Source organism: Oratosquilla oratoria, chromosome 40 (assembly GCF_046742065.1).
Source record: "Oratosquilla oratoria isolate Oo_2021 chromosome 40, ASM4674206v1, whole genome shotgun sequence".
Lineage (NCBI taxonomy): Eukaryota > Metazoa > Arthropoda > Malacostraca > Stomatopoda > Squillidae > Oratosquilla > Oratosquilla oratoria.
The window spans coordinates 41811611-41825591 of NC_134816.1; the positions used below are offsets into that span (position 1 = coordinate 41811611).

At 39.2% G+C, this 13981-nt stretch overlaps 1 protein-coding gene across 1 annotated transcript; it reads right to left on the reverse strand.

Moving 5' to 3' along the window:
- Positions 1-1089: 1089 nt before the first annotated feature.
- On the reverse strand, positions 1090-11574 carry Tmlh (Trimethyllysine hydroxylase). The gene is made up of 9 exons (XM_076177608.1): positions 11304-11574; positions 10255-10304; positions 9854-10069; positions 9230-9363; positions 7109-7198; positions 6524-6699; positions 5339-5563; positions 4338-4471; positions 1090-2669 (listed from the first exon to the last, which is right to left on the reverse strand). The coding sequence occupies exons 1-9, from the start codon at positions 11405-11407 to the stop codon at positions 2536-2538; spliced, it is 1263 nt and encodes a 420-aa protein (XP_076033723.1). The 5' UTR covers positions 11408-11574; the 3' UTR covers positions 1090-2535.
- Between the last annotated feature and the right edge of the window lie 2407 nt (positions 11575-13981).

The following is a 13981-nucleotide window of genomic DNA, read 5'->3' on the forward strand; positions in this document are numbered from 1 at the left end:
TACCATCACAAACTCCCCCCCCTATTGGGAAGCTAGGTTGGTGCCCCTTACGGACGACTTTCTAGCGTGGAATTCAAGGAACCATACCCTTGGTTCAACTTCGCCGGTGGCAGGGTTCGAACCACCATCACCTCAACCTTTGCCGCAAGTAATGATGCCCTAACCCGCCTGGACTATGATCTTCTGTTTTTATCGGATACTGATGTGTTAATCAATCTGCAGGCTCGGATCTCTCTTACAAAGGGGTATAACGGCAATGCATGGCCACCTTCGAGTCTTTCCCCGTATTCAATACACACCACTACGTCTCTATCGACCGTATCAGACATTTTTTCCAAGTTAATGCAAACTCCTAAAAAAATCTTACCTTCTAGCGAATTATTCAATTTAACATCACATACTCTCCCTATCAGGAGGATAGGATAGGGCCTCTTATAATGGACTTTGCAGTATAGAATTTCATTAAACATGTCCTTGGTCCAACTCGCTGGTGGCTGGATTTGGACTGCCATTATTTTGACCTCTGCTGCAAATAGCAATGCTCTAACCTGTTCAGCCAGGGAACATCCTTCTGACAAATACCTTTCACATATCTACCTCACAACAAATAATAGATCTATACCTCTTCTTCTCTGAAACGCGCACTGCAAATTAAGCAAATTTTTGTATTTCATAGAGCCTTTTATAAGGCCAGACTTTTATTAGGTCAGAAGAAGAAAAGAAAGGAAGAGAGAGAGAGAGAGAGAGAGAGAGAGAGAGAGAGAGAGAGAGAGAGAGAGAGAGAGAGAGAGAGAGAGAGAGAGAGAGAGAGAGAGAGAGAGAGAGAGAGAGAGAGAGAGAGAGAGAGAGATGATGAGAGAGAGAGAGAGAGAGAGAGAGAGAGAGAGAGAGAGAGAGAGAGAGAGAGAGAGAGAGAGGGGAAAAAAAATTATATTGAGGTTTTAGGAGTTGTCAGGTCAGAAGAAATTATTATTTTTTTCTTTTCCAGTTTGTTTCATTTATAACTTCTCACTGGCCAGGTTGATGAGCACACAAGTTACTGTATGTACCAAGCTTTGCATATTTTGTACAAACAATAAGCCCACAGTGTTTTCTTTTACTTTGATCATTATACCAGCACTGGTTGGCAGTTCAGCAGAAAAAAAAAGGAATTCAGCCGATTCTTATTTTATTTTGATTTCAGGTTTTCTGTCATCAGGCCTGTAACAGACTGAATAAAAAAAATCTGGTCTATGGAGACACCATCCTGGCCTTCTCTGAGAAAAGAAATTATGTGATGTTCAACCAAACTAATTTAAATTTTGGTTGATGCACCTTGCGCATCATACATGGCAATGCTGAGTAGGCTAAGTATTACTTAGTTTCCAAATTCCTTTCATGTGCGTAAATATTCTCAAAACAGCTTGATTAACACAATGAAGAAAATACTTGCTACAAAGATCAGGAAGCACATATCTTTGGGCCGGGCACGTTATCGTAATAAAACAAAAGCTTAATATAATAAATATTGCACATTGACTTGGCTACCTCTTTCATAAGGGAGGAAAAAGCCCTGGTTATATAGACAGATAGTAATAAATATATCTCTTATTCTGTATAAAATGTGGTGTGACAGTATGACAAAGATAAATTCTAATAAGTAAATACTTCTCCATTTCATTCATTTTTTTTTCACTAAAATCAATCTAAAGGAAACTAAAATCGGTAATGCACTGACAGTGATGCATTGACAGTAATGCACTACCCCTACGGCGGTAACGCACCCAGCTCTGGTGTCTTGCTGTGTTATGTCTGACCTGAGCAGTGCGACAGAGGACAGGAATAATCTTTAATCCACAAGATGCTGAGGAGGGAGAGGCAACACATGGGTTTTTGGGTGCCCCCAGAACCATGGGTGAGATGCAGGGATGACCCGTCATCCAGGATGAGCCAAGAAAAGATGGAGGGAGGGAGGGAGGTGAATGGGAGTGGAGTGGATGGGGATGAAATATGTGGGAGTGGAATTATGCCTTTTGAGTTTGGATACCTCCCTGTATGGGGAAAAAAAGCCCTTGGTATATGTATGTATGTATGCATGTATGTATGTATTTACCTAGTTGTATCTTACAGGGAGGGGGAGCTATACTTGTGGTGTCCCGTCTTTGTATCTCGCCATGTCTAATTTGCTCTTTAATTCTTGTACTGTTTTTCCACACATTATGTATGAATGTGTGAATTTATGTATGTACGTACATATAAGGGTGGAATTATGCTTTGACTTAGCAATCCCCCACCCCCCACCCCCTGTAGGACCCAACTCGCCAATAGGCATAGTAAGTCAGCCTAAAGCCCACGGATAACCGAGGGCCCAACGAAACTAATGTCAAGGATGAATGGTAAAACACGCCATATTTCTATCAATTTGGGGACCCACTGATGAGTTTGCGTGAGGGCCCACAAGGATGTAAATCCTGCCCAGTCTCCCTGTAAGGGCGAAAAGGCCTTTGGGTATATCCACGTAAACACATCTATAACGCACAGCAGTGGTGGAACGCTTCACAACACATTCAGTATCCTTGCTTTACTAGCAAAGTCGTCTTCATCGAGGTAGCATCCGCCCATTATGCGATTGCCCGAGTACGCTGCTCTTCCGTGCATTACTCGCCAGTTGTCAATCAGCACAATTGTTCCTGAAAAAAATAATAATAATAATAAATAAATAAATAAATAAAATAAAATAAATGATATGATGATTAAAGATGATGATAATATAGTTTAATGTGTTAAACACCATACGAGGTTGGAGCCTTTATTTGTACAAATAAAGGCTCTGTCCTCATATGATGTTTAACTCGTCAGTCTTGTTGGCAACTGCTACTGTCATGAAAAAATGGTTTAACGTCACACACTCCCCCCTATCGGTAGGCTAGGATGGTGCCCCTCGCAGAGGGCTTTGTAGCATGGAATTTAATGAACCATGCCCTTGGTTCAACTTCACCGGTGGCAGGATTTGAACCCCCCTCATCTTAACCTCTTCACTCCGGGGCACATCGCACGTCTGGCAGCATTAGCTGCCCAACGTGCGATGTTACGTCATAATAATCGAATTATAAAAAATAAAGTCAGTGCTCAATCGTTCGTTCTCTTTCACCCGTGAATTTTGATAACCATAGAAAATATGTTGTAGCCAGTTTAGGGAGAATGGAGGTTACGTAGGTACGACTACAATAAATATAATCAAGATACCGACGTCAGCATCATCGCGTACCCACTTGCTCCTCATGACGCCTACGTAGGTGTCACCATATGGAAGTGGTTAACCTTCGCTGCAAGTAACAACGCTCTAACCCGCTCAGCCAGCGAGCTTAGAAATAAATAAATTGGTCTGTTGCCATGGTTCTCTATAAACTAAATACCCCCAATCTAGATCTGCCTAGGTCTATCTATATACAAAGGGCTTTTTCCCCCTTATAAGAGAGGTAGCCAAGTCAAAGGCATGCACCAACTTCCACCCATTCCACTGCCCTCCACCACCCCCCTTCCACCCTTTCTCATCTTAGCTCCTCTTGGATGAAGGGTCATCCCTATCTCCTGCCCACTGCCTAGGTCAGAAGCAATGCAGCAAGATACAGCACATCCACAGCAGGGCCATTTCACATCCACAGCAACCCTCCTCTCCATTCTCTCATGAAGAAAACAGAGAAAACATGAAAACCCTTCAGGCCAAGTCAAAAATATTATCCATACCCAACAATTCTCTACTCACCCCTATCTCCTGCCTTCTCCCTCTGACTAAGTATACAAAAAAAAAAGAAATAATAATAATAAATAAATAAATAAAAATAAATAAATAATAATAATACTTACAGCAAGTTTTTCCTCTCGCCATTCACCCATTACACATAAAGCAAGATGGCCAGATACAGGAAAGGAACTTCCTAGCTTATCATAAAAAATACAGATGAAACCTTCCCTTTTTTGACTCTTAAACTTCAGTTTAGGATAATTGTCCTCACATAAAAAAAAAAAAAAAAAAGAAAAATAAATAAATAAATAAATAAAATACATACATATACCAAAGGCTTTTTCACCCTTACAAGGCAGGTAGCCAAAATAAATAAACAATAATAATAACATAAAGATACATACATACATACATATACCAAGGCTTTTTCCCCCTTTCTAGGGAGGTAGCCAAAAAGGAAAAGGCATAAAATCATTCCCACCCATTCCATCCCTGAAAACACTCCACACCCCTCCACCCTCCCTCCCATCTTAGCACCTCCTAGATGATATCTTATCTTAACATAAAGATAAGATAAAATAAACAAATATAAAAAATTATAAATAATCCATACCTGGCTCGAGTTTAACCCAATGTTCATTCTTCTCCATTCTGACGAGCTTGGTGAGATTATGGTAGTGGGCGTAAAAGTCTTCAATGCCATGCAAAGGTATTGATGACAATGGAGCACGATCATGTATATTGTATCTGCAAGATGAAATGAAATTATAACACCATCACTCATCAGAGGAACATGGGACATACATACATCTGAAGACCTTTTTCCCCCTTACAAGGGAGGTAGCCAAAACACATACATAATACATACATACATATACCAAGGCTTTTTCCCCCTTACAAGGGAGGTAGCCAAAAAGGAAAAGGCATTAAATCACTCCCACCCATTCCATCCCTGAATACACTCCACACCCCTCCACCCTCCCTCTTATCTTAGCACCTCCTGGATGACGGGTCATCCCTGTATCTTGTCCACTACACTTTGTCCACTGCCCTGGGACAAAACACAAAAGCATAAAATCCGCTCCCACCCATTTCATCCCCATATACTCCACTTCCATCCGCCCCCTTCCCTCTGTCTTATCTTGGCTCCTCCATTCTTATACATATATACATATACCAAAGGCTTTTTTCCCCTTATAAGAGAGGTAGCAGAAAAACAAAGGTATAAAAACCACTCCCACCCATTCCATCCCCATCACACTCCACTCTCCTCCCTCCCTCACATCTTGGCACCTCCTGGATGACGGGTCATCCCTGCATTTTGTCCACTGCCCTGGGTCAGAAGCAGTGTCGCAAGACACAGCACATCCATAGCAAGGCCACTTCATTAAATCGGCGACCCCCCCTCTCCGTCCCCTCATGCAGAAAAGGAGATGGGGAGAAATCCCTTCGGGCTGCGTCAAATATTTTCTCACACATACTACATCACCCCCTACCCATTCCACCTCATGCATCACACATCATCCATATATAACCATTCTCCATTCATTCATGTCTTCTGTCCTCTCCCATCCTTCCTCAACAGACATTCCCCTCTACGGTACACAAACTCACCTAAACTGGGTCAGTTCCTGAGTAACTGGATCGTGTTTAAGGATATAATCCAAACTTAGGTGATGTCTTCCTTCTTCGATGTATTCAGAAGGAATCGGTTTACTAGATAAGAACTTGTAACCGTTAGGATGCAAATGCTGAAACTGGTTAGCAACGTTGAACCCATCCACCAATAACGTTTCCCCTCCTTCTGCCGATGGTTGCAAGCAGTGGAATGCCTGAATTCTGAAAAAAAAAAGACACAAATTTCTATCATACATACATATACCAAAGGCTTTTTCCCCCCTTATAAGGGAGGTAGCCAAAAAACAAAGGCATAAAAACCATTCCCACCCATTCCATCCCCATCATAATCCATACAAAAAATGAGATGGTTGAATGGGGTGAAGGAGACTTTGAGTATAAGAGGTAATGTCTGCCGAGCAGGAAAGGGAGAAGGCAAGAGATAGGTTGTAAATGGAAAATAAAGTGATACAGCCCAAAGGGATTTCCCCTCGTCTTCTTTATTTTTGCACGAAGAGACAAGGAGGGATGGTCACCATGTGAATGATGTGGCTCACTCTGCTCTGGATGTGCTGTGCCTTGCTGCATTGCTTCTGACTCAGGCAGTGGGTGGGAGACAGGGATGATCCTTCATTCAAGAGGAGCTAAGATGACAGGGAAACAAATTCACCATGCTCTTGGATCATTTGTTGGACTCATGATCGACAGCTATTTCACTCCCAGAAGAGAGCTCAGAACTCATATAAATGACTGATCTATGGGTAATGCTGTGACCTTACACGCACACATGCCCAACTACCCACCCATGAGAGTTGGCATAATGACTCACAGCGCAGCGATACTGAAATTATTTCAGCCCTAGGTGGGATCTGAACTAGGACCACCATGGTGGTGGCAGCAACCACTACCCCTGTGCCATTGAGTGAGGGTGGGTGCATACCTTGGCTGGCTACCTCCATCATATGAGGGAAGAAGCATTTGATATATAGATAAATAGACTATGATATATAGATAAATAGACTATAACTACAGCAAAACATTAATCTACACAAACTACACATGTAGCCTACATGTATTAAAAGCCTCTTTCTCTTTATGATGGAAGTAGTTATATCAAAGCACAGCCTCACAACATCCAATTCACAATGAAATTAAATTCTTAATTTGAGTTAATATGCATACCTGGAGGCTTGACGGAAGTAGGTCGTGTCCGTATGGGCACCAATGTATTCAGTTGAATATGCAGTGTCAGAGTGTTCCAAGTTTGCCGTAAACGCCCACATTTCTCCAAAGAATGTTTTCTTGACTATGCATACTTCCTCTATGGCACTTTGTGTTGCTTCGACAGTAGGTGGAACCTAGAAATAAGTAATATTTGATGAAAACATAAAAAACAACCTGTTTTTGTCATTTATATCCATCCATACATACCTATACCAAAGGCTTTTTCCCCCTTACAAGAGAGGTAGCCAAAAAACAAAGGCATTAAATCCACTCCCACCCATTCCATCCCCACATACTCCACTGCCACCCACAAAAATAAATAAATAAATAAATAAATAAAATAAAATTTACATCCATACATATACCAAAAGGTTTTGTAAATAACATTACCAGCACTAGTTTCTTATAAGCATTCATATAATTATATATATATATATACATGTTAAACAAATTAAGTACCATACATACTTCTAAAATAATCCTACAAAACCTAACATACTAAAATCATGAGGAGGTGAAGAATATGGTAGGTGATGCACATACCTCTGAGATAAAGCCAACACCAAACTTGATGATTGAGTTTACCAATTTCTTCAAGCCTTTCCCCTGGCCAACAATGTCACCAAGTGGAACCTAAAGATTCAGAGGAGAAAGATAAATAAAATGCACTAGATATTATTATAATACATACATACATATTCATATATCAAGGGCATTTTTCTCCCTTATAAGGGAGGTAGCCAAAAAACAAAGGCATAAAAAATCACTCCCATCCATTCCATCCCCAACATACTCCACTCCCCTCCCTCTTATCTTGGCACCTCCCAGATAATGAGTCAGAAACAGTGCTGTAAGACACAGCAAATCCACAGCAAAGCTGCTTCATTAAATTGGCAACCCCCCCTCTCTGTCCCCTCATGCTAATAATAATAATAATAATTGTTGCCTTGATTCAGGGGCATATAGCTTAGCAGATGATATGGCCCAAGCTTAAACAATACATGAATTCAAATGTAAATATGGTAATTGGAAATCAAGGATATAGATTATGTTGGAACTGTACATGAATTTGAGGATAAATAAGATAAAATTGGAGATTAGGATACAAGGTCCAATGAGTATTGCTCCTTTCCTGTATGCTGCAATTAGGTAAATACATACATACATTTACCAAGGCTTTTTCATCCTTACAAGGGGGGTAGCCAAAAAGGAAAAGGCATAAAATCATTCCCACCCATTCCATCCCTGAATACACTCCACACCCCTCCATCCTCCCTCTCATCTTAGCACCTCCTGGATGACGGGTCATCCCTGCACCTTTCCACTGCCCTGGGTCAGAAGCAGTGTCGCAAGACACAGCACATCCACAGCAAGGCCACATCATTAAATTGGCGACCCCCCCTCTCCGTCCCCCCATGCATAAAGGAGAAGATGGGGAGAAATCCCTTCGGGCTGCGTCAAATTTTGCTCTCACATACTACCTCAACCCCCATCCCCTCGCCCATTTCACCTCATGCATCACAACATCATCCATATACAACCATTCTCCATTCACCCGTCTTCTTTCCTCCCCCGTCCTTCCTCAACAGACATTCCCCTCTTCCCCAAAGCCCCCTTCACCCCATCCATCCACCTCATCCTAGGATGTCCCTTCATGTTCACTCCCTCCACATCTGCCTTCCATACAATTAGGTTAATACAGATAGGGGGCACAATGACTCTTCCCATGTATAAATACATGTATACTTCTCTCACCTGTATTCATACATATACCAAAGGCTTTTTCCCACTTACAAGGGACGTAGCCAAAAAACAAAGAACTGAAATGATATACAAGTCCGAGTAGTCTTCTGTTCACATATACTTTTTACATACATACATACATATACCAAAGGCTTTCTCCCCTACACATGGGGTAGCCAAAAAGAAAAAGGCATAGAAACCACTCCCACCCATTCCATATCCTATATATTCCACTCCCCTCCACCCTCCTACCTCCCTCTTATCTTGGCACCTCCTGGATGACAGGTCATCCCTGCATCCTGTCCACTGCCCTGGGTCAGAAGCAGTGTCGCATGACACAGCACATCCACAGCAAGGCCGCTTCATGAATTCGGCAACACCCCCTCTCCGTCCCCCCATGCAGAAAAGAAGACGGGGAGAAATCCCTTCATGCTGCATATACTTTTTAATATTCTATTATGTTATTACTTAGGTGTATCATATTGTATATATACAATATGATACTGGATTATTATGGTCAGGTCATCTGCATACATGTCCCTGTTTATATCTCCTAATCCACTATTCTTGCATACATTTCTGTCCTTTACAAAATAACTCTCCTTAGCATAGTGGAAACTGTTTAGTGTTAGTAATATTCATGACACATCCCTAAACCAGCTTTTCTAAACTTTTTCCAACCCTAAAGTCATCCCTGTAGTCAGGTCTAGGTAGTCTAACACCATCTAACTCTGGACAATACTTGATTACTAGCGAGATAAAGGAAACTCAAGTGAAGTACTAATATGTGTTCAGCATTTTCCAACCCCTGTTGAAATTGATCTTAACACCCCAGATTAAAATATGCTGCTCTAAATTATTTTCAGATATTTTACGTCAACATTCCCTTTTTTACAAACGCTACTTGTAATGGATACTAACTGTGGTCTGGTCCGCTGAAGGAAAAGTCGTCCCAGTCCATAATTCCTTCTTTGATTTCTGCGAGTACTGCCTTCCTTCAAAATTATTCTGCCACAGAAACTTGTAGTCATAAGTTGAGATATGTCCGTCATCCCCTGCGGAAGTTTAGTGAAAATGAATACGTATAGGGACCAACGACAGGTACATGCGTGTGATGGTCTCGTAAGACGGAATGTGAAGCCGCCCATTTTCAAAACCCGTCAGGTGCAGCCCTGTGGGGCTGTCACTTGGTCCCTAGACTATGGGTCCTACTTCTGAAAACTTTCACCAATCCTGGAGAATGTTTTCTTTTTTTAGAAAGTAGAATTTTTTCTGTATTTCTAGTTGTCTGTCAAGTTTACAAGCTTATCTATGATATATATCAGTGTGGTGAATATAGCCAGTCCATACAGTGAATATAGCTATTGAAATTAGTAAGATTCTTATCTACGTAAGTAGAAAACATTTGCTAAAGCTGGTGAATGGGTTTTGAAACTACAGCCAAAAGTATCTAGACATTTTTTCCTTTGAAAACACTTTGATTAATTCAAAATCTGTTTATTATCTTCAATGATTTCAAGTAAAATTTGTTCAGGTACCACTTACATGTGATGGTTAACTCATCCTCTCCAGCCGTCACTTTCAATGGCTGAATATTCAAGGCGATGTCATAGATGTCGTGCATCTTCTGAAAGGTTTTCGAATTGTAGCAACGCTCGCAGTAGCAATGATCTCGCAGCCACACATATGGGAAGTTTAAAGCTTGCGGCCATCTCGGTATCTGTACCTCAAGACGACTTCCTTGATCGTAAGAAACTGGAGCTGTTCGACATTAGAATATTTATAAATAAATAAACAAATAAATAATAAATAAATAATAATAATGGTTAGAATATGAACAGGTAAATTCTAAAATCATGTTAGCTATATACTAGTGCTGTATACCTTTTATCAAATTAGTTTTACTAAGCTGATAAAACATGTTAATGTTAAACAAATAGTCTTACCTTCAACCCTAAAGGTATGATTTTGTCTTTTGCAATGAACTCGAGGTAGACTGCAAATTGGAAATAAGATTATTTAATGATTATTTTTCATACATACTGTACATACCTGGAATATAGAACCCCCCACATAATTTCATTTAAAATTATCAGAAAGTTTTCATTTACAAAACCACTACCATTATATCCTACATTTAAGTCTCCTTTAGATTTTCTTAGGATTTATTGCTAAAATATAATTAAAAGTGACATATTGATTCATACCAATGTAAAATTATGACATACATAATTCTACAACATTCAGTAGCATTGGGAGTACATCCAACTTCAAAGACCCTTTGATACTAAATGGCATATATGATATAACCTTTTATTTTACTTGTTGCCAAGGTATTTCACTCAGTTGTACATGATCCCTTCAGTAATGAAAATTTAATCTCAAATCTCGTCTTACTCAACAAATAGTTGTACGGATGAACAATGAAACTAAGTATTGTCACCTACATATTTTTAGGTTAGGTTAGTCATTTTCAGCCGTGTTCAAATCACACTTCTTTTTTAATATTGAACGTAACTTTGCAATCTAGTACTACAGGTGTGACATATGATGATATGGTTACCTAAGTGAAAACCATATATGTGTATATATGGTATAAAAAAACATATGTGGTATTCTATATGTTTACAGATACTTAAAATAGAGCCTTATTTATTCTTATGTACGTGTGTGTACAAAGATAAACTAGTGATGGTTATAAATCATTGTCCCATTAAATATTTCAAATTACTACAACCACGGAATTGACTACAGTCACGATCCGACCGCGGATGATACATAATAGTAATGTAGATTTCCCTACAACACTGATTTCATTATTTGTAGTCTGTCCATAAAATAAAATTGCCAACAAGTGCAATTTAAAATATATATTTTAAGTCATAGAGATATTATTTCTCTCGATTTTATTTAATACAGCGTGTAAGAAGAAAATATCCAAAAATTAATATGAAAACAATTGTTATATTCACATTAAAAAAGTTCTACCACTTACTTGTTAACAGCCGAATACCCTAGTGATGCACTAACCCGATTTGACTCAAATCTTAGTGGAAGAGATAATGTTCGTAATTTTGAAATTGCCTTTGTCAATGCCATTGCGTTGCACACTTCGTCTCCACGTAGAGATGTGCCCACAAGTCTTAATAGTTTCCAAGTGTTACATACCACAGTTGCTATGGGTACTATCACCCGCGAGATTACACTGGTAATTGATAAGCGATATAGGCTTTTGAAAAACCCCAATTACTTTTCAACTTTTGAGAGAAAGCTTTATCGTGTTATCGCGTTTAAAGCACTTTCACTCTTGATTCGAGTGCTGCTTTACGAATGCATTAAATGAGTTGCAAAATATTGAATATTTAAAAGTAACCAAATAACACCGTATATACATGCGCGTCTATATATCTGGTATTTCCCAAAACATGTTTAGCAGTATTGAACTTATAAGTTATTACAGTATACCTATTTCAGTATTTTGTAAAGAATATGTCGAGACATTAATTCAGTGTTTTTATTATCATTATTATTAGTACTTACTCGTTATCCCTTACTGATGCTTTTAGATTGATTCATACTTATTCTCCATGCTTTTAGTGGTCGATAATTATCGTTTACCTATTTGTTGGTAAAAATGGCAACCTTTTGAATTTCGCGCTGTTACGATAGGCCTAAGCATTATAGTGACGTCACAGATTCAAGTAGGCCTACTTTTAATATATGTCTTTTCATTGAATTTATTGCCCCCTCTACTGTTAGTAAAAAGAAAAAATAATGATAATGTTAAAACTAATAATGATGATGAAATAATGATAATAATGATAATAGTAATATATATTGCCCATCAACCCATCTCTGTTTGTTTAAATTCTTGTGCTTAGTATTTACCAGATGCTTTTCTTCTTCTTCTTCTTCTTCTTCTTCTTCTTCTTCTTCTTCTTCTTCTTCTTCTTCTTCTTCGTCTTTTTCTTCTGCTTTTTCTTCTACTTCGTTTTTCTTCTTCTCCTCCGAAAAGGCTTCTTCTTCTTCTCTTTCTTCTTCTTCTACTTCTTTTCCTTCTTTTTCTTTTCTTCTTCTTCGTCTTCTTCTTCTGTTTCTTCTTCTACTTCTCCTTTTCTTCTTCTTCTTCTTTTTCTTCTTCTTCTTCTTCTTCTTCTTCTTCTTCTTCTTCTTCTTCTTCTTCTTCTTCCTCTTCTTCTGCTTCTACTTCTCCTCCTCCTTTTTCTTCTTCTTCCTCTTCTTTTTTTTCTTCTTCTTCTTCTTCTTCATCTTCTTCTTCTTCTTCTTCATCTTCTTCTTCTTCTTCTTCTTCTTCTTCTTCTTCTTCTTCTTCTTCTTCTTCTTCTTCTTCTTTTCTTTTCTTGTTCTTCCCCATCTTCTTGTTCTTCTTGTTCTTCTTTTTCTTCTCTTCTTCTTCGTCTTCTACTTCTTCTTCTCCTTCTCCTTTCTTCTTCTTCTTCTTCTTCTTCTTCTTCTCATCTTCTTCTTCTTCTTCTTCATCTACTTCGTCTTCTATTATTTATTAAATCATTTATATCATGATTTGCATACATCGACGGTATAGGATATATATATATTTTATTTACTTTGTTAGCAAATGCTCCCAGTCGTCGTCACATTCTAGATAGAGGCAACGACAGTCCGTGGGGTAAGACTAAGATAAGATTATCTTAATTTTTAAGATATATACAATTTTTTTTTCAAGGCCACGTGACCATGAAACCCAGTATCGGCCGCATGACATCAGTGGAACCCCTACGGACCAGAGACACGTATAATTAATTAAAAGTTGATTTTAACTTTTGATATACCTCCGTTCTGATGCTTCAAAGGCGTTATCACATTGGGCTAATTTTCCTTCGATTTTTGTTGGAGCAGATTTTCAGCTCGCAGCTTTTGTGAAGGAATTTAATATGCCGGAGGAAAATTATTTTACCACAGTGATTTGACGGCGGAAAAAGTACTGGAGGTAGGAGGTCGGTACTGCCAACAAATCGGAGGTAGGGGGGGAAATAACCCAGTGTGATAGCCCCCTAAAACTCTCCTTTGCCGTCACACTTCTCTCGTGAGATAGTGTCTCCCATGGATAGAAGCGCTAGGTATAATTGATAACGCGATAAGCGGATGGGGGATTCCCAGTCAGTCTGGTAGATTAGAACACATGCTCCCAACCTAGTGCTCCCGAGTTCCCCCCCTCTTTTTTTTTTTTTTTTTTTTTTTTTTTTTTTTTTTTTTTTTAGTAGTAGTAGTAGTAGTAGTAGTAGTTGTAGTAGTAGTTTTGTCAATCAAGGCGTCAGTCAATCAATCAATCATTCTCCTGGAGTCCGCTGCTGGAAAAAGGCCTCCTCAACCTCTCCCACGACCCTTCCAGCCTCTGCCACGTCACTCCTGCAAACTTCTCTATCTAGTCTCTCCTAGAAATTTATGATCGCGGTGTATGTTAGCAATTTCTAATCAATTTTCGACCCCTTACTCGCAAGAACGTCTTTCTGTGATAAAAAAGAAAAAGAAAAAATTGTTTCGACAACAAGACCTCTTCTCTCCTGTTGCTCGATAAACCAACTTCCTCGCGGACCGGGCCACCTTCAGGTTAAGGCCCGGGCTGGAGTCTTATCTCCAGCAAATCATTAAAAAAAAAAAAAAAAAAAAAAAAAAAAAAAAAAAAAAAAAAAA